Source organism: Anthonomus grandis, chromosome 7, assembly GCF_022605725.1.
Source record: "Anthonomus grandis grandis chromosome 7, icAntGran1.3, whole genome shotgun sequence".
Classification (NCBI taxonomy): Eukaryota; Metazoa; Arthropoda; class Insecta; order Coleoptera; family Curculionidae; genus Anthonomus; species Anthonomus grandis.
Window position 1 is genome coordinate 31,989,173 of NC_065552.1, and position 22,204 is coordinate 32,011,376.

Here is a 22,204-nt window from a genome sequence, read left to right on the forward strand (position 1 = left end):
GGCCCCACACTTCATTAAAAAAAAAATGGTAATTTCAGTAACGCTCATTAACAGTAACGCTTAACTAATAACTGATTAAATACAGCTTTTTCTTTAATCATACTACATAAGAGTTCTAAATTCTAAATTTGACAGTTTAACATCAAGCAAAACAATACACACTGCAAATACCCAAAAAACAGATTAAATTTTTTGTTAAATAACAAAAAACAGAAAAATTATTGCAGACAATAAATAAATAAATAAAATGATCCCAATACCAAAAATTGTAATAAATTACTTAAGAAAACAACCATTCAAAAAGTTAAAAAAAAAAGAACTTAAATTATATACCCTGATGATTCATTAGATTTACAATCATCCTCCTACGAAAAGTATTACAAGAAATTAATAATTGGTCCGGATCCAAATTTAAAGAATTTATTTGATAAGCAAAATTGTAAGAAAATGATCGTAACAACTATGTTTACAACTGTGTTTTATGTCTCGGAATGAGAATAGTATTTCTTCTTAAATTTAAATGGTGTACATCATTTCTAAAAGTTATTTTTTGATAGAGATAGGGCGGACTACGATATATTAAAATTTTATAAAAAAATGTTAAAGAATGAGCAATTCTTCGATTATGCATATTAAGCCATCCAAGTTCGTGAAGTTTATGGGAAATGCGGTTTCTCCTACGAATGCCAAATATTAGTCGAATGCAAGAGTTTTGGAGCTTTTGCAGTCTACCCCTATCCTCATAATCAAGACACCAGCCATACACTACATCACAGTAATTACATTGTGAAAGGACCAATGAATCACATAAAAGCTTCTTAATATCTTTACTTAAATAGTGTCTATGCAAATAAATTAATTTCAAAGCAAGATATGCCTTTTTAAGAATATTAGACACGTGATGTTTTTGTTAATTACATGTTTTTGTTGGAAGAAAAAATATACCCTATATTCATTAAATGTGTTTAGGTACGTCAAAACTGTTTAAACATAGATTGTTAGAATATCTAAAGCTGCGTCCAGACGGCTGAACCAAATGTCATTCGCCAATCGCTTGTAAAAAAGTTTGAAACAACGAAACCGCCATTATCCACTTTTGCGCAATTGTATGCGTATTATATTTTCGCGTATTATTTGGATAGTTAGTAATTTCCAAATTGGTATTTATTTAAATAGTGATGTATTACCCAATCAAATAGGTAGTGTTACGAAATCGTCACAACAATATAGATCAATATATAGACTCAATATAGATAGAACTTTTTTCACAGGACATGTGGGCATGTGTTTTCCAATAATGCTCGTATTCGTATTTTAGGGCTGTAAAATTTGCAATAACTTTTTCAGTAGAATAACATGTCCCTGGTAGGAGAGAAAGACATTCACAGAAAGAAAAAAAAGGTTTTGAGTATGGCATATTTCAATAATAATGCAATATGCTTAGAAGAGAGTTTGACAGAATTAAAATAATTGATCTTTGGTAAGAAGGACTATCTTAACGCCAGAAAGCCAATATTCGAAGCATGATCAGCAGGAGGATCAAGCACTACGAAAAGACTAGTGGAGTGCAAAGCAATCTTCGAAGTGATCATCCTCGGGTTATCACGATTCGAAAGAAGATCGGTATTAATTGATTAAACGGCCTGTAGAAATCAATCAAAATCGGTAAAAGTGGACATTCCGACAACCATCCGTTTTGATATGTTACTATTTAGAAGAGCTTTAGCATCAGAACTACGGTCTAGAAAGCCTTTAAGTAGTCATAAATTCGCTCGTCTGCAGTGGGTGCAAATTCATTAAAACTGGCATGTTGATAAATGAAGAAAAGCGTTGTTTGGGTTAGTGAATGATGATTACCGATTAGAAGTTTGGAAGGAACCAGGACGTTTAAATAGACTTGAAACAATTATTCAAGTTGCTTCTCCACGGACAGACTGGCCTGTTTTGTAGAAGAACTCCAATAATTTACCCGGGACGATATCAGGTTTATATTATGTAGACAGGTCTTTAAATCATACCCTTATGTAACGAATTAGGAGTTCAGGTTATTTTTATGGACGATAATGGCACTAGGAGTATTTAAGAAGTCTTGGAAAACCAAAACATTACTAGATGAGAATGGTCTGCGATGTCGTCTGATATAAATCCCATAGAGCACACATGAGATTTTCGAAACAGATAAAAGTGCTAAGAGCGATTGTAGCTATTACTGAGGCGTCCATTTATTTTATTTTAAATTTACGTTAACTTAATAATTAAGAGGTGCGGTACTTTTAAAAGTGGGTTTTATTTACTGTTGTGAATAAAAAAGTCCTTAATGTAATATTTAGATTTTTTATCAAATATGTTTTATTAGAATTGCAAGAAAAATATATATTAGTCAATTAGAGATTATATAGTCGAATATGATAGTCAAACTTGAAATATTCAAATTTAATTTCTGTCAGTTTGGCACTATTAAAATGCACTAAACATAATGAAAGATCTGATTGTTGTGCTATGAAAATGCTGGACTTTGTTCTAAGATCAACTCAGAACAAAAGCCGTGAATTCAAATCAAGATTCTGCTTTACTCTTTGGTATGATATCAAATGTACTACACATCTGTAGTGTTGTCGTCTTTTTATGTAGTTCACATTGATATTATTAAACTTGCTCAAATTAAATGTTCCTCCTAATGATTTAATTGAATGATTTAATTTCTCTCTAAATTCAGTTAGTACTCACTAGATTCCTTTAAAAATATTGTTTTTTCCTTCCTAGGTCACATCTAGTTTTCATCTCTCAAGACAAGTTAGGTCTCACGCTATATACACCAGTCCTATTAAGGTGTCCTTTAATTGCCATGTGTCTCATACGAACACTGTAATTGTTCTCACTTTTCACCTTCTTAATTTTGGAAGAACTCCGGTAATTTTTTTGCTTATAAAAAATTTCATAAAGACGTCATCCCTGTTCACTTGTCACAATTTTGTCCAGTGAATTTAAGGTTGTCTCCTAATCCAAGTTTTCATTTTCCTAGTTGTCATATTCTTCAGGGCTACTTGGATATTAGATAATTAGGAACTCTTATTATCGATTTTCCTATTATTTTCTCTTAGACATTCGTGTATTGCAAATATTTATGTCTGGAGAACCGATGTAAGATTCCATGAGAGATGCTAACGATAGAATATATCTTTCCTTGGTTTTTCTCCAAAATTTCAACTCCCGCGGTGTTTAAATCGTCTGTATACCAGATCAGATTACCACGAAACCTATCGGTCGCTATCGTCCCAATCTTCTCTGCTTGGGTACTTAACTTCCCAAGGTAGGGTGGAACAAAGTTATAACTGGGAATCATGTGATCCGATTCTTTGATTTTCGGTCGAATTGAGTTGACTGTTTTTATATCCATCCCAGTATCTCTAATTCTAGTCTGGCTTACCCTTGAATAATCAAATGAAACGGAGGCAAAAGCAGTAGGGTGTCCATGGATGGACCTCTATCTTGCTGTAGTTTCCAATGTCTTTGGCGACATCAGACCAGATATACGTCCAATGTACCATCTTGGATTGTAAGCTCCCTATAAATTCGTTTCATCATAAGGATTATTCCAAACAGTTCATTGTTCACAGACACAAGTTCTTTCAACTAGCATTTATTCTATCTTGCAGTGTTAGAGCTCCTGAGTCCTCTAAATTCCGCCTGTTGGTAAATGACACTATTGTGGATGAAAATAATGTTACGTACTGGTTCAATCTTTACTAGAGTATGATAGATTATAAACTTTTTTCCAGTCGATATATGTAGTTGTTAATTTTTTCGATTTTAGAACTTTAAAATGATTGCATTTTAATATAAGGATCAATGGGATTTTGCAAATATTTTAATTAATCATCCTGTTATAGAAAGGAAAAATAAAACGTGGAAACACCATTCTCATTCATTCGGGTACAGGAGGTATTGGCCAAGCGGCCATAAATTTGGCACTACATTTTGGATGTACCGTTTATACGACGGTCGGTACCCAAGAAAAACGTACATTTTTAAAAAAGAGGTTCCCTCAATTATCGGGTAAGTTTGAGAAAATTTATGGTGTATCCTACTACTACTATAGACTATTTCTTTTCAGATAAAAACATATTTAGTTCAAGGTCTACTGATTTTGAAAAACAAGTTTTGCTTGCCACCAATGGCAGGGGAGTAGATATAGTACTTAATTCTTTGGCGGAGGAGAAACTGTTTGCATCAGTTCGTTGCCTCGCCAGAGGAGGCAGATTTGTTGAAATTGGAAAATTTGATTTAGCGAACAATAATGCTTTAAATTTGTTGTTAGTAAGCAAGGATGCCAGTTTTCATGGTACGTATTAATTTTCCAACCTCTCTGGTATATTCAATTAGTTCTCCGTTTATCTAGGTCTGATGTTGGACTCTATCTTTAATGAATTACCTTTCATAAAAAGTGAATTAGTTGGTCTTCTGAATGAAGGTTTTAAAGCAGGTGCCATAAAACCTTTAAATAGGAAATGTTATAGAATGGACCAGGCTGAGGAAGTATTTAGGTACATGGGTACCGGAAAGCACATCGGAAAAGTTTTAATACAAATCAGAAAAGAGGAAAAGGAAAAAAATGTTATTCCTCCAACTCTTACTTTTGATGCACTTCCAAGGTTGATACTTTTTGTTTTGGTTTATTTTATTGCTAAACAATATTTTTCAGGTACTTCTGTGATAGTGAAAAGACGTATATAATTTGCGGCGGCTTAGGAGGTTTTGGTTTGGAATTGGCTGATTGGTTGGCATTACGGGGTTGTAGGAAGCTAGTGCTTACTTCCAGGAATGGAATTAAAACCGGATATCAAGCCTATAGAATAAAGTAAGTCTATATAAGTTTGACATCTCGCATGTATTACGGGACGTGGCAAAACGAGAGAGTGGGCATTATTAACAGATACGTCCTACAAGGTGGGACAACATAACTTCCTTTTTTTTAAATATAATAACAACACAATTTTATGAAAATAGTTATTTATGTAAAAAGTGCGTAAAATGATCCTTTTTTGATGAATGGGAAACTGAAAACTGAGATGAATGGACAATCCCCATAAATAAAAAAAGGGGATTTTACACACGTGTAACATACACAATTTTTTCTACCAACGAAGAAAGCATAAAAAAAAATCAAATTACTTTACGCACTTAAACGACTTTACGACAAAAAAACGTCAAAACATTTGTTGACAAATTATAAATTAAATGTCAAATAAACGTCAAATTACTTGTGACGCACTAGTGTGTAAGGGAAACTTCATAGACCCTGGGAAGTGTGTAAAGTGAGCACTTTATGCACGGTAGTAGAAAAATTATTTTTTCACTAATGCGTAAAAAGTAATTTGACGTTTAATTTATAATTTGTCAACAAATGTTTTGACGTTTTTTTACCGTAAAGTCATTTAAGTGCGTAATTTGATATTTTTCATTTTTTTAAATGTTTTCTTCGGTAGTAGAAAAAAATTGTATGTTACACGTGTGTAAAATCCCCTTTTTATTCATGAAAGTTGACAAGTTTCCCATTCATCAAAAAAGGCTCATTTTATACACTTGTTACATAAATAACTATTTTTTTAAGGATTTAAGTACATATATATTTATGTTTCTTTTTTACGCAGTTTTGAAAATCATATCTTGTAGGCCACCCATTTTCCATATAGTGAATAAGCTGATGTTAAGCGTTTGTCATGACCGTTGCCAGTACAGCAGCCGGTATGTTGGAAATTTCTGCCTGTATGTTGGCCTTTAGTTCTTGTAGGGTCCTTGGACCGTTGACATATAGGCGGAATTTAAAAAAAACGCACAAAAATGGGCTTCATTGCTGTAAAAATAATTGGGTCCTCAGAAACGTTTTCGAGAACACATGCATTTTCTTGAGAATTAAAATCTCGGTCGGTGAGTGTCTGCACAATCGCCAACTTGTATGGATGGTAAAGTAGGTCATCATGAAGGATTTGCTTCACTAAACCATCAAAAAGTCCAAACGGGCAAACGCATGTTTACGCGCAGAGTGCCTTGGGGATTGCAAGATTGAAGTTCTTACCTCAAGGTTCTCAGGTGATCTGAGGGGCCCTAGTTTGTAGTCTTGTGGTACTCCCGGTTTGTCTAAACATAGTGAGCTATATAACAAGGCGTATAAACTTAATTGCAGAATTCTTTAGGAAGAACTATATTAAGAGGCTACGCTACCTTAGAGACCGTAAAATGATGTCGAGATTTACAATTTTTTTTCTAAGAAAACACAAACCACCGAATGAAATTGGATTCTGGTGTTAATACTTTTAAGTGTAAATTGAATTTTTTCTCTGTGATTAAATGCAGGAATGGACGCACTACAGCCTCTTTTATAAAGCACTTCTTGCGAAACTGGTTCCGAGTATATAGTTCCTCGAATTCTTATCCCACTGCTGAAAAAAATTTGGAGTATTATATTTTATGGCATATTGTCTATAACATGTAAGAGGCATTTGTTGAAATACTAATTTGTTTTCGAATTATAGACCTTTTAGTGGAAGATACTGCCGGAACCTTTAAAAAAGTGCGTTTCAAGAAAAACGCTAATTTGGTTCGGAACAAGTTTTTCAATACTGAATGTTACATCGTGTCCTATCATTCTGCACTATACTTATAATTCCATACTCATTTTAAATCCTCGTAGTACAAGCAAACAGTAAAGCAACAAATAAAAAAAGATTTTTTGAAAGTAACCCCTAAGAATGCTACCCTTGCTCTCCATTATGTTCTTCAAAAAACTGGTGATATTTATTTAAAAAAAAACTGAAGCTTCTGCGGTTTTTGAAGATAATATACATATGTGACTTAGAGGATAAATAGTCAACTACTTTTTAGAAAGGCTATTTTTACCCTTTTAGAAATATTTAACTAAGAATGTTTGCAATCAGACAACTGTTCAAAACCTTTTTGATTCTGTAAGAAAATCATAAAATGGTTTCTTTTACAGGAAAGTCTACAGTAACAAATTTCTTGGTGTCTCAGTCTGATGTGTTTACAGGATTTGAGAAGGGTTTTCAGGTTCAGGTGGATTTTATATACACAGACTTTGCCAAGGCTTTTGACAGAATGGGCAGCAGATTACTTGGCTTAGATTTAGGACAACCTCGACTCTTATGAGGCTCCTTATCCCTCGATTTTGTTTTGTAAATTTCACCTGTACAAATTCATATGAATGTAAATTGTTGTTAAGCAGATTCTTAGTACGGTCACAAATTAATGCTCTTAGCATTTATATTTCAAGATGTAACTACATAAGGATGAAAAAAAGATTCATTCTGTGTGTAGTAAATACTGATTCTTTACAGTTGTGCATACATTCTCAAGTGGAATTATATCTTACCAAAAATATCACTACATTTAAAATCTAATTAAAATAAATTTATACAAAACATTAATTAACTATTTGGCATTAGTGTTTTAATTTTTGGAACCATTTCTACTATTAATTGCACCATAATCCCAAGTAGTTTGATCTACTTGTTCTTTGCCACCAATCCAGTATTTATATTCAGATACAGAATTTAATCTTCATAAAATAAAATACAGTTGAATGCTAGTTTAAATATTTCTAATGCTTTAATATTAACATAATAACATTTTGAAAAACAATAAAATGATTACAATCGAGTATCAGAAAATGCTGTCCAGACAGAGCATTTTTCACAATACCTGTAAAATATTTTTCTGTCTGAAATGAAGCCTAATGGGGCTACGACGTTGCGATTACAGAACGTCTGTTCGAAAAGTGCAGACGCTCGCTCCTCACTGTTCCAACGCATGATAGCGACTGGCTAGAATGCGAACAAAGAACCACGGCTGTCAAATAATACCACTCTTGCCCCGGTACAAACTCTTCAACTTAAATGGTGAGCATTTCAAAAAAGAATGTTATGTTGCCGCACCCTGTATCATCATCAATGTTGAAAAGGGCAAATAAATAAACAATATCTCTCGAAATGTACAAGTTCCTTTTGACAGCCAATTTAGGTTAAAGTGCAATCATTTAAACCAGTTGGAAGTGTTCAAGGTTATACCATTTGTCGTTGAGCATCTGGATAAGAATTTAAGAGCGGCAGTGATTTTTTTTTAATTTATTGAATGCTTTCGATGTCATAAAGCGCTCTTTATTACTATTTATTCTATAGCATAAAGAAGTGATAGAATTCTGTATCAAATTAACACCCGAAAAATTGAGTGTAGGTTATTATGCACTTCAGCTTACGAGGATTTAACAGCCATCAATGCGACATCCTCGGTTGAGTAAGTGAAGTTTCCGAGACGTTTTAACAGCATATAAGACGATACAATTATTTCGGACCATTCACGAAAAATATGAAAAAATTAAATTGAAACAAACCACCTTGTATTTCAAAATTTAAGAGGTTTAAGAGTTTTTAGGTTTATTTGAACTTTTCTTCTTAAAATCGTGTAAAAATTCACAATTTTATCTGAAACCCATTGAATATATAAAACTTTGACAAACTTCTAAAGAGTTTCCACACGTTTCAGTGTTTTTTTTTAAGTGCGGAAACAATTTATGTATTTTTAATTGCTGCTTGTTCTATTAAATGATCCCTAGATCTGGAAAGGCAGTGTCATAATAATATTATTGTATTCCGATGATGACACTCCAGATACGTCGTTAAATAAGAATATGACAGTGCCCCGAAATAAAGGACACAGTAGGTTAATGACTGAAATAAACTTGAAGAAAACACACCCCTCGTTCCATAATATATTTACCAGAAACGAGAGTCAAGACCCTATAAATTGGTTTGAATAAACATTTTTCTCTGAACCATTATAAAGATAGCAATAAATAAATATTGTAAACACTGAGAAACCAGCTGATTCCCCGTCATTGTGGAACGACACAAGTGGTACATCGCACGACGCTTCGAAGGTTAGCGGGAATCTTCCAGAACAGCATCTGCCGAGTATATAAGGAGCCGCATCGCCGACAGTTGATCAATTCAACGAAGCAGAGTTCGGAATATTGGCCCGAGATTCAAATAAATACAGTGAAAATAAATGTCTCTAGTAGCTGTGAGTGATTGTGTTTTCGTACTGAAGTATGTAAATAAATTAGTTGCCATTTTCGATTGATTTAATTCACACTTAAGGAACGGGAAAAACGCTACATTGATGTCAGGTGTGGGGTGTGAATTGCACATCAGTCAACGAAAAATAAATAATAGTAGACTAAAATAAATCGGATTAAAGTGTGTGAAAAAGTCAAAGCTGATGGATTTAAGAGCTGCTGCGCGCAAAAGGAAGTTGGATTTTTGGAAATGTGGCAAAGCAGGTTACAAAAGAAGACACTGTCCAGAAGATGTTAGTTCCACATTCGCCAATCTGGTGAAGTAGAGCAGATCGATGCGAAGAGGCGATCGTTGCCTTGTAGTCAGCAAGTCCGAGTAAAAATAAATTCGGCCCAGGTCTCCTCGCTGTAGTACCATAGCAAAAGTGTTTTTGTCGACGCGTGTGTGAATGGAACCCTCAGCACTGTGCTGCTGGTACAGGTGCGACAAAGACAATCATAAGATCTTGCTATGTCGGGTCAAATCCACAGCTAACGTTCGGCAATCTAAATGGCGTATACATCATGAGACAGTGTTCGAATCCTACTTCCGGAGAAACCAAAATGGAGCGAAATCGTTCTGGAGGGCTACGTTGATAGCAAGAAGACGTACGGTGAAGTAGTCATGTTGGAAGCTGCAATGCATATCGAGGGATATCGGTGAGAAAGACCCTTGTACGCTTTGATAGGAGTATTCCTGTGAGGGTAATAAATGTCACTGAATATCCTGTGTGCTGTTAAAGAAGGACACGGAGTTAGGTCACTGCTTTACAGTTTTAGGAATAGTATGAGAAATGGCGGCTATGGACATCAATCGGGCAGATATAAAAGAACTGGTATAGTCGATGGGCACCTGTCAAAGCAAGATCCAAGAAGGAGGCTAAATCATTTGGCCAATAGATATCGAGACGTTTTTAATATGGAAAACAAAGGAAGGATCAACATAGTCCAGCACAAAATGAATACAGGAAATGCTCGTCCGATCCGGCAGACAGTTCAAAGGCTACTAGCCAAGAGAGAGATAGACTGTTTTAGAAAATTATAATTAATTATATAGAGTATGGCCAAGGAAGGTCTAGCAATCAGAACTATCTAGCAATCCATGATCTTCACCGGTGGTACTGATAGAGATTGAAGACAGCTCGACCAGATTCTGCGTAGATTACCCGCAGCTTAATAACGTTACTAAAAAGGACAGCTATGCTCTTCCTCGCATTGATGACACCTTGGACATCCTGGGTGAATCAAAGATCTTTTATACGCTAGACCTGAAAAGTGGATACTGGCAAGTTGAGTTAACCGCTGAAGATCGGGAAAAGACGGCTTTTATGGTAGGTGCTGGATTATGTCATTTAATGTGATACGATTTGGACTGTGCAATACCTCTGCCACTTCTGAACGAAATAATTTAAAGTGGAATATCCTGAAATACTTACCTGGTTTACCTTGATAACTTTATTGTGGTAGGAAAATAATTTGAGGACTACATCTTGAAGAAGTTTTCCTGAGGCTACAAGGTTCTGGATTAAAGTAGATTAAAGCTGTGCCGTATCTGGGTCACATCGTTATCAGTCAAGGAGTTGCTGTTAATAAGGCAAAGATTCATACTGTCAAAGATTGGCCATTTCCCAAACACAAGCATGAGCTACGCAGTGAAGTGTAAATAAATTAGATGACCATTTTCGATTATTTTAATTTGCACCTAACCAATAGGAAAAATGCTACAATATATATAGAATTTATTAAAGAAATACGTAAAATTAAACATTTTCCTCATAAGTAAAGTCTAGATAAAAGCTTCTTAGACTTACCAATAATATTATTTAAATCGGGCATAATAAACCTAATTAGGAATTTTGTCTACAACATAATACTAGAAAAAATTGATATTTAATTACCAAACATAGATATAATCAAATATTGTTAGTGTGAAATATTGATATGCAAAATCGCGATAATGATAATGGTTTGCAGTACGTATCCCATGTTTCCTATATAATAAAATATACAAGTACAATAATCATTGGCGCCTAAATTGTTGATCCTATCACGAAAACGAAATATGTCTTCATAAGATAATGCGGATTCTATAACCTAATCTATAATAAAGCTTGACCAGATTTAATTAAACTCTTTGGTATGAGTAGGTTCCACATCGAAAGCAAGTCGGTGAGTCACTGCTCAGCTGTTACGTATTTATTTACTATTATATACATAGGTTTCTGTCTTAATAAAAGTACTAACCGAAAAGATTATTATTATTCAAAAAATCATCTTTAGAACATAAATGTAATCAGCCTATACGCTTTTTCTTCATCCGATTTTAAACGTATTAAAAAAATATTCTACAAGATTTATTTGGTCATATTATGCTTTAAGCCTCTGAAGTCTTACATAAATCTTATTAAACTAAAATTTAACATTTATATATTTTTAGCAAAGTTTTTAAACAACGGCAGAGTTTTCTTACCATTACATAAAGTTTTTACTGCAACCAATAAATAGATACAACCTCTACATTCTCATTTCAAAACCGCGTATAGATACCAAAGTTGGAATTAGGATTAATATAAAAAACTGTATTTCTGATTTTTCCATACGAATACCATTAAATAAACACAACTCTTATTTTTAGTATATGGAGAACATACGGATGTACGGTACAAATATCAACCGACGACATTACTACTTATGAAGGATGTTTGAATTTGATAAAATTCGCCCAAGCACTGGGTCCTGTTCATGCTATCTTTAACCTAGCAGTAGTCTTAAAAGATGCCATTTTCCAGAACCAAACTGAAGAGGCCTTTAAAGAGTCATTTGGACCTAAAGCTTACGCCACACAGCATTTGGACGCGGTATCTAGAGAGTTTTGCCCTGAATTAAGGTTTGTTGACGATGGTTGTATATTATAAAGTTTAAATAATTATTTTTTAGAGATTTTGTAATATTTTCATCAGTGTCTTGCGGCAGAGGTAATGCTGGTCAGTCCAATTATGGAATGGCGAACTCGATTATGGAGAGAATTTGTGAAAAAAGGCGAAGCGATGGACTGCCAGCGCTTGCTATAGAATGGGGAGCAGTAGGAGATGTAATGCACTTTTTATACATATTCATACAATATTCCATATATATCTTATATTCAACCCATTAAATAGGTTGGTTTAGTGGCAGAGCTTCAAAGTGAAGCAGTAGAAATGGAAATAGGAGGCACCCTCCAACAAAGAATTTCAAGTTGTCTGGAAGTAATGGATACCTTCCTTCGAAAAAACGACGCTGCCATAGTGTCTAGTATAGTAGTAGCTGAGAAGCGTACTGGAGCGGGTGGTGCTGATAATATTATAGATGCTGTAGCTAATATTTTAGGTAAGATTATACTGCCTTATGGGAATTACTAATATAACATAACTAATTTAAACCTTTAGGTATAAAAGATATAAAACAAATCTCGCATCAAGCCACTTTAGCAGAAGTGGGTATGGATTCAATGACTGCTGTAGAAATAAAACAAACATTGGAGAGAGAGTATGAAGTGTTTTTAACACCTCAAGATATTAAGAGTATGACTTTTGCAAGACTGATTGAGATCCAAGCAGAAAAAGATGCTGAGAGCCAAACTGGTATGTAACATTTTTTCTTACAAACACAATACTCACCCACCACTTATAATAGGTATAAAGAAGGAACGACCATTGATGGGCATGGAAATGATTCTTCGACTGATGGGTGATGCTGCAACGGCAAACATACCTGTATTAACATATAAAGGTTTACCACCAAGAAATAACCAGTATGCACCTACAGTAGTACTGTTCCCAGGCATAGAGGGAGTTGCCAGTGTATTGGAGCCACTTTACAAAAACTTAGTAGCAGACATTGTTGGTTTGCAGTATCCGAATGACACGCAAAAAGATACGATACAGCAGATGGCTGCTGCAGTTTTGCCAGTAAGTTTTTAAGAATTATTATCTTTCGTGGTCTCGAAACTTTTTGTTTAAGTACGTGGAAGAACGAATCTCTAAATCAACCCCATTCTACTTTATCTGTTACTCCTTTGGTGGTACAGTGGCCTTAGAAACCGTTGCATTATTAGAAGAAAAAGGCTACAGAGGAACTCTTGTATGTATCGATACTGCGCCAGATTACCTTAAGGCCCTCACAAAAGTTTTGGAAGTTGATTCTGATGATAAATTCCAAGTCAGTCTGATAGTTCATTTGATGTCGCTGCAGATATCTTATGAGATTATATCAAAACACATTGTAAGTAAATCACATATTAGTATTAGTCATTGCATTTGCTTTTTTAACTTTAACGTAAAGAACCAAAATAGCAAGTAGCGTTCTCTAAAATACTGAGCAGTTTTAAGACAAGGTAAACAACTTAATATTTCTCTTACAGTCTTTTTGAGTCTACAAATAAACCTCATATTTTGTGTGTGTGTGTATGCCTGCAGTTACTATAAATTGGTTTATGGCTTCTATTTACTTTACAGGGTGTTTCATTGGAAAAGGACATATTTTGAAGACAATTATAATCGAAATACAGGGTTGTTTAACAAAAATACTTATTTTTTAATACCCCTATAACTTCTGAACAACACGTTATTTTTTTTTCGGTATTTGGTAAACTTACTTATACAGGGTGGGAAATTGGAGATTGCGCATTATCCAAAACGATAGTAACACCGCTTCCTATAGTCAATAAGCGGCCCCCTCCAATCACCTGAATTATAGTATTATAGGTCCATGAGACTCTTAACAATTATTCAGGGTGAGGCATAGAAACCAAGTGTTTTTAGGTTGTAGATAGTACTACACCATGTTATAATCCGTTCGTTATAATCGTTATACAATCCGTTTCTCGAGTCAAAGCATTTCCGTCATTTCATTTTCTGTGGCAACCATAGAGCCGTGGACGTTTAGAGAAGAACAACGCGTATTTGCTTACGATTGCAGTTTAACGTGAATTTCGTCGAAGATTCAATATTCATCGAAATGACTCTGTCCCCGTTCGAGACACAATCTTACTTTGGGTTCATAATCTTCGAACAGGGGGCTCGATAATGAAAAAAAAACCACCTCTCCGCCAGCGTACTGTGCGTACTCAAAAGAACGTTGAAAGGATTAGACAAGTGGTGCTGCAGAGCCCACGCCGCTCTGCTCGTCGTCATTCGGCAGCACTTCGAATCAGCAATCGTACTGTAAGACGGATTTTACATGGCGCATTACATTTTCATCCGTACAAAATAGCGGTTGTGCAGGAATTAAATGTAAGTGATTATCCACAACGCTTGGATTTTGCTCAACAAATGCTTCAAAAGGTAACAGTTTGGTGCGCGGTGACAAAATTTGGCGTCATTGGACCATATTTTTTTAAAGAAAATGGGGTTACCGTTACTGTAACATTTGATCGTTACATTCATATGGTACAACTTTTTCATTCCTGACTTACAAAGAAGAGGTGTGGATATCCAAGATTTGTGGGTTCAGCAAGATGGGGCCACGGCACACACCGCCATAGCATCTATGGCTGTTCTTCGCCACCTGTTTCCTAACCATCTCATTTCCCGGTTTGGCGACATTTTATGGCCTCCCCGGTCCCCTGACTTATCGATGTGCGATTTTTTCTTGTGGGGATACCTTAAGTCGCGTGTTTACGAGACCAAGCCATGTACGTTAGACGAATTAAAGGAAGCGATTCGTCGCAAAATCTATTGAAAAAAGTGGAGGCAAATTTTCTAGAACGACTTCAACAGTGCGTCAATGAAAACGGTCATCACATGCCAGTTATTATTTTTCGTTCATGAATATCTTAAAATGCTTTGTTATTACCTATAGTGTGCTACTAATAAATTTTGTTTAGAGTAAAAACTTATTATTTTAAAAACACTTGGTTACTATGCCCCACCCTGTATATGAGACAATACTGCTAGGTAATCTTACATCAAGAATGAAACGATAACATTTGCAAGAATTTTTATAGACAAGTAATAAGAAAAAATTAATAATGTGTTTGGCGACATCGTTGCTGAATACACTCCTGTATACGTTCGGGTATCGACAAAAAGAGATGATCGATGTCTGGTTGTGTCACCTCCTTTCAAGTAACCCGAATTTTGTAAATTAGCTATGAGCAGAGTCTGTGGCGGATGGTGCAAAATGGTTAGTCTCCTTCCCATCATATCCAACACATGTTTGATGGCATTTAAAGCCCGTAGTATGTACAAGCAAGGGACGTGCATCGTCTTGCTAAAATCATCAAAATATTAAAGAGAAGAGGTAGTCGGCTAGGATAGGCAATATCTCCCCAAGCCATTTCTCCAACAGTCCTGTGTACACGCTTCTGAAGAGCAAATCCAATATCACGCTATTCTCCACGGTGGCATCTTACCCTTCTACGGCCATCGTGCATACCTAGACAGAATCGCGATACGTCGCATTTGGACAACAGATAACATTATGCCATTCTGTCTCCCAATGTTGCCGTTCTCTGTTCCAAATTCAAACGTTGTCGACAATGGGTCCACAGTCAGAAGAACCTCTAACCGTGGACGGTATGAAAAAAGTCAAAAGGCTTGAATTCGACTATAGAGTGTTTGCATAGTAAAAGGTGTACCTTCTTCTCTAAACCATTAGTCGTCAGCGATCTGACTCGTAATAGCAAAATGGTCTCGAAGGGCTACTTGCCTGAACCGCCTACTTTGCTGGTCTGTAGTACGCCTCGGTTGTCCAGTTGGCCTTATTCTTGTGTTCCTCTACCTTCTTCTATCCATAACCGACACAACATTACCGTCATTGCAGTACAATTAACTCGGCTGCCAATTTCGCGATTGGACACACCAACATCTCCTACCAAAATCGCTAACATCGTGATAATTTTGACGTCTTCGAACTCGAGGCATTTTGTTAGTAAACTAAAAAAATATGACTGAGAACATGCTTTCTTCACAAAAACTAAGAGATAAAATTTTAAGAGTGGTAAAGAAAAACAAAGATAAAACGTCGTTGCTACCATAGTATGCTTTAAATATGGTCATGATGTTGCCGAAAAATGAAGTTAAAGAAATTATTCCTTCTGAGTGTAACACTTCTTATGTCAGTGAGTTTTTTGACAGGTGAATTTCTATGGAAAAGATTCCATTACATGGCAAAACACAATACTTCCGTTGTTTAATGCTAGCTTCGGAAAAAATGAGCACAGAAGTTTTCAATTCCATACTCGAATATTTACTGATATTACTTTAAACAACTAAAAATACCTTGAGTTATAGCGAGTACAAGAGCGCCCGAATTGCATGCGTGCACGTTACCATATTTCGCCTTCAAGCATCTCTCTTAAAGCATAATGATCGATTCTCCAATCTGTATACTTATATAAGACTTACTTACCGTGACCTACAAAAATTTAAGAAAATCAGGCCATGCTAAGTAGATGTGTATCATTTATTTGTCAGAAAAAAATATAGCTTGTTTTAGGATCATACTTCAAAATATCTTAAAAAAATGATGTGGTATTATAATTTAAAAAATTATCTAACTAATAACTAATAATTAGATTCAAAATCGTATACTATTTATAGTTTACTTAATTGAATATTGGACAAAAACGTAGAAAAAAAAAATCACAACTGCTGAAAACGTCCGCTATTTTGTTGTACGCATTTCTTGGCTCTCAAAACAATTTGGTTTACCTAGTTTCGAAAAACCGCTGGTTTATTTGGCAATCCATTACAAGCATTGAATTTTTGGTGAAAAAACTGCTCCCGACTAATAATAGCTGCGCTATAAACTTTTAGATGTCTTCAGAGGTAATAATCGACAGTATTAAAATCAGGCGATCGAGATGGTCCATCGCGGTGGTTAGGTCTGCCTCTGCTTATCCTATATTTCGAAAATTGTTCACAAAGTTAGTTACAGTATAATCAAGAAATCAGTTACTGCAGGTATAAACCTGCATGTTATAAATCTACTTGACAAAATATGAGCCTTAACAAGCTAATATGTTAATAGAAAATTCTGATGTGCTTCTCGGGTAGCTCTTAAATTTTCTGCTGCTGAGATGTGCATATTTCTTGAATTACTCCATTACTTAGACTCCATCGCTATTTAATTAAGCCTTATCCACCGGACCAACTAACCTTACCTTTGAACCTGCTGGATGTGGATCAGTAGTAAAGTCTATTTTTCTGTAAAGGTCAACCTATTCTGTAAATAGTGCACAAAAATCGAGGAAACACATTTAAAACATTTTTACATAAATAAAATGAAAAAGAGAATATACAAAAATAAAAACCTATAACAAATCCAAAATTCATATTTTTAAATGCATTTCTATGTTTTTAAATAATATTTTGGAGCTTAGATTTCATGCATTTTCGGAAGCCGTTTGTCGTTAGCGAAAGATCAGTAATATATCTATTTACTACAGATGCAATATTATAAGAAAATGATCGTTTAAAAATTTCTTTTCGATGTCGTGGAATATCTAAACGCCGTCTATTTCTTAACATTAGCCTGATGATGAATATCAGCTCTAAATACCACCCTATCCAAAAGATATTGTGGGCCCCTCATCTTAAGAATATTGTAGCAAAATACCACATAATGTAACTCTCTCCTCGATGACATATTAAGCCACTCAAGATCTTTCAACTTGTGCGACACTTCATATGGCCTGCGAATACCAAAAATAAACCTTATACATGCATTTTGCAACTTTTGTATACGCTTTTTATCTCTGTTGTCTAAACAAGGGCCATACACAGTATCACAAAAGTTAAAATGAGAAAGAATGAGAAAGTCGCACAGCATTCGCTTAGTATCCACATTTAACTCATGGCGCTGCGGATATAAAGTTTTCAACATTGAATAGGCTTTCTGCAATTTTGATGTCATATGAGAATCTTAATCCTACATCAATGTACAAACCGAGATTTTTGCAAATATCTTGAAATACGATAGGCTCGTTATTAATTTGTATCTTTAAATTTTCCAATAGGTGCTGCCTTAAATTATGTTTGGTAAATAACATCGCAGCAGATTTCTTAGGGTTTAACTGTAAGCCATGTTTTACAGATAAGTTATATAGACTTAACAAGTCTTCATTTAAACAGTCACCATCATTGCCCGGATTCGACGAATCAAAAGATAACATCAACTGAGTATCATCAGCATAACTATGATGTTTAGTATACTTTAAACATTTAAACAAAACGCACGTATAAATCAAAATAGAAGAGGACCAAGAACACTGCCCTGAGGAACTCCCTTAACTATAGCCATGTCTTCCGAAAAATTATCATTTAAACAAACTCTTTGCTTTCGATGTGTGATAAAGCTTTCCACGATCGTGTTTCATTGTAGTATTAGCAAATCCTACAAAGCCAAGTATCGACAATAAAAGCTCGTGGTTAAGCATATCGAAAGCTTTGCTATAATCTAGCATCACTAGTACAACGGATTCACTTTCATCTAAAGATCGAATAATATTATCCGTCACATCGCATAGAGCGGTCGCACAGCTATGATTAGAACGGAATCCAGACTGCTTCAATAGAAGGATAGAATTGCTGTTTAAATAGAACGTAATTTGCTGCTCAATACATTTCTCTAGAACCTTCGATAATATACGCAGAATCGAAATTGAACGTAAGTCGCTAAATTCTTTTGGATTTTTTACTTTGGGCAATGGAAGTATATTAGCTAGTTTCCAACTAGTCGGAAATATATTTGATGTTATGCATGAATTTATCAAATGAGTAATATGTGGTATTATAAATGGACAACAGAGTAATATAAGCTCCAAGTTTAAATTATCACGACCAATTGCTTTTGACTTAAATTTTCCTAAAATTTTCATGACGGTATTTTGTGACTGAACATTAAACTTAAATGAATTATGCCTTAGACTATTAGTATGCTAATAATTAAGAAGCCCTGTATTGATGTTAAGTGGCTTGACAGGACTATTGGAAAAATGTGAATTTGCGTCATTCAAGTTTTTTTATAAATTCTCAGGTAGAGTTTTTCGACTTACAAATTCCTATTTTTCTCATTAAATTCCACTTTTCCTCAGTATTACTATGTTTAGTTTATGGTTAAGAAAAGCTTTTTTTTCAGCACGAATAGCAGAAGTAGTATAATTTCTAAGTTGTTTGTAATACGACCAGTGATTATTATCTTTTTTCTGTCGAAACCTTCTGGATGGTTATTAACAATATCCATTGTAGAAAAGTTACTAGGGCAAGTCTCTTCTCCACAAATAAAATGCTAATCCTAATTTCAGGAGTGATGCATTTTAGCAAGTATTCTTATCTCTAAAATATATTACAAACAGTTCAAAAATTTTAAATGTTCATAAATTTGTAATCTATTTTAGAGTCTGATGATGGCAAGAATTGTTGCCGAAATGCATAACTCCTGAAATTGTATTATCATTTTATTTGTGAAGAAAAGACTTCCCCTATATACTTTTCTATGTTACATTGACTCCACTTCAGAATGGACTTTTTCCTTAATGTTCATATAAATGACCTTTCTTAATGCCACTTAATTTTACTGTGGGAAATGTGTCGTGTTCTGTAAAGTTAACATTAATGCATCTTGAAAACGTTTTAAAGTTACCAGTTGTTGTGCAAATTGAAAGCAAAAGAGCTATTTTTAAACGAAACTAAAAAGGAAAGATCAGATTTCTTCCCAGAAGTTTTTGCCTATAATTATTTTATTAAAATTTCATATAGAAAATTGACGTTACAATGTTGATTAGAAAATTTAGTACTTAATTCGTCGACAAAAAAAATATATTAATATTTTAAATATACCAGATGAGTTTTATCAGGATATTATTTAACCCTGAAAATTTTAACGAAGCCTAATCAAGATTTTTTTTTATTTTGATAGTCCTAAATTTTAAGTAGTAACAGATGTACAAAAAACTAGCTGGTTCAGACCTTATAATTTTAACGTTATAAAAAATAGTTTTTTATTGTAAAAAAAATGTTTACATTAAATGAAAACCCTATATTGAGACGTTTTATTTATCTCAATATGATCTCTACATTTCTTCTTTTTTGCTCTAGATTTCAACGTTAATTTTATCTTCTGGTGATACCTTATTTAGATATTTCAGTAATTTTTAAGAAGAGTTTGGATTTCAGGTGTTATTATTTAAATAGTCTATTAGATCAAAAATGCTCTTCTGATGGTATTCACCAGATAGCCATTATAAGTTTTCAATTTTCACCCTCTATATTACCGCTTTATGTTTACTTTTATAAACACTGGATAAAGCCACTCAAATCTAATAACAACCATGCAATATAAATTTTAAAATAACACTAATGCTTTTAAAACTAAATATATTATTACTGCAGGATTCTCTTCTAAAACAACCGACACTCGAAGATCGTATCAAGTTAGGACAACAAATCGTAGGAAACAACACGCCTCATACCCCAGAACACCAGAGAGACTGTGCCATAAGCATTTACAAGCGACTAAAGGCCGTCGTGGAATGGACTCCGGATTTTAAACTAAAATCGAAATTAATTTTATACAAACCTGAATTGTCCAGTATAGAAATGTCAGATCACGATTATGGACTAGGCAAATATTGCGAAGATCCTGTAGAAGTAAAAGTATTTAGCGGTAACCATGCCAGTATGTTAGAAGATCTGGCATTATCTCAAGCTTGTAATGAATCCTTTGGGATATTACCGGATGACGGTGGCAAAGGCGATTTAATTATTAATGTTGATAAAGTACAAACTGATGTGCCTACTAAGCTATGAAAATATATTTTTTAAGTTTAACTATATAAGTTGTTAAGATATGGTAGGATTGATAACATTCTCTCGAGGCAGACTCGTAACGTTTGTAGTCTGAAATATTATTTAGTTTTAAGATACATTTTTATTTTAATGGTAAAACTTTATTAATTATGACTGGATTACAGTTTTACAGTTTGTGGACACAATCTAAGCATGAATAGTAGTTGAGTTTATATTTGCCTTTGCTCTTTTATAAATACTGTTGTCTAGCCATTATGCCAAAAATTTAAATCCTACCATAAAGTTGAGGTTGTCACAATCCTAGTTTAAGGGATTTTTATACATAACCATATTATACACTTTCATACCCCAGTCATTCAATTATTCCCATTAAAACGTAGCCCAGTTTAACACTTCAGATCCTTATCTGTTTCTCATTCATTTTTTAATTCTGTTACTTTTTATTTTCTTTAAAAATAAAGTATTTAAGCAGGAATTAGTGGATCCTTATTTAGTTTGGGTATATTGAATAATTCATGTACTTGGAAAATTAATATTTTTCAAAATTCATCAACGTTACTTTGGGGATTACATAATCACTTGCAAGGTTTTATCTTGTACTTTTAATATAGGTGTATTTATTTTTACTTTTGTCTTCAAATAAATTTATTTAAACTGTTCTTGATATTTTGTTTTATTTTCCCACATAAGGGATTGAAGTTTATCACCTTTATTTTTTCGAAGGGTATATTTTAATAAATGTATTCAAAGAGCATTCAATTTTCTTTAAAGCGTTACCCCTAAAAATTTAAATTAGGTTTATTAATTAGCACGTATTTATAAACGAACTCTTCAAAATCCTGTCTGTTATTCACGTCAGATGTCCCGACAAAAAGGGAAGATAAACCCGGTGATCTCATGGGTTCATCAATTAGATAGCACTTTTCTATGCTTTCAGAGGTTTTCAATATAATTTGAAAAATATTGATTCTTTCCTATAAAGATCTTTTAGAAGAGAATGGACATAGAACATCCTCCTTTAGAAATGAAAGTGAATGGAACGAATGTGTCGAGTTGTTTTAAATTGTCCGCGCGATCGAAAGATGGCACGGCACGTCATCGATTTGCCGTACATTACAGAAGCTGTTTTGTTTCATTCATTCACCGACAGATAGAAGCACTGTATGTTTTATTATGGGTTTTCCCGATTTGCTTTCGGTTTTGGCTGCAGTTTTGTTAATCCAATAAAAAAAATATAAATAATTTTTTTTTATTGGATTTAAAAAAAACATCCTAAGGTATCGTAGAT

General features: G+C 34.2%; 2 protein-coding genes across 2 annotated transcripts in view; one reads left to right on the plus strand and one right to left on the minus strand.

Moving 5' to 3' along the window:
* The window catches only part of LOC126738221 (fatty acid synthase-like), a 59,769-nt gene extending 38,194 nt beyond the window's left edge, over positions 1–21,575 (plus strand). Inside the window, exons 24-34 of the mRNA XM_050443442.1 lie at positions 3,891–4,056; positions 4,115–4,342; positions 4,400–4,652; positions 4,703–4,858; positions 11,763–12,014; positions 12,065–12,218; positions 12,286–12,493; positions 12,553–12,747; positions 12,800–13,074; positions 13,127–13,387; positions 20,500–21,575. Coding sequence (XP_050299399.1) covers positions 3,891–4,056; positions 4,115–4,342; positions 4,400–4,652; positions 4,703–4,858; positions 11,763–12,014; positions 12,065–12,218; positions 12,286–12,493; positions 12,553–12,747; positions 12,800–13,074; positions 13,127–13,387; positions 20,500–20,916 — 2,565 coding nt within the window. The 3' untranslated portion in view covers positions 20,917–21,575. The remainder of the gene's footprint in view (positions 1–3,890; positions 4,057–4,114; positions 4,343–4,399; positions 4,653–4,702; positions 4,859–11,762; positions 12,015–12,064; positions 12,219–12,285; positions 12,494–12,552; positions 12,748–12,799; positions 13,075–13,126; positions 13,388–20,499) is intronic.
* The window catches only part of LOC126738222 (GPN-loop GTPase 1), a 28,003-nt gene continuing 21,822 nt past the window's right edge, over positions 16,024–22,204 (minus strand). The window contains exon 6 of the mRNA XM_050443444.1: positions 16,024–16,041. The gene's annotated coding sequence lies outside the window, so the exon portion shown is untranslated. The remainder of the gene's footprint in view (positions 16,042–22,204) is intronic.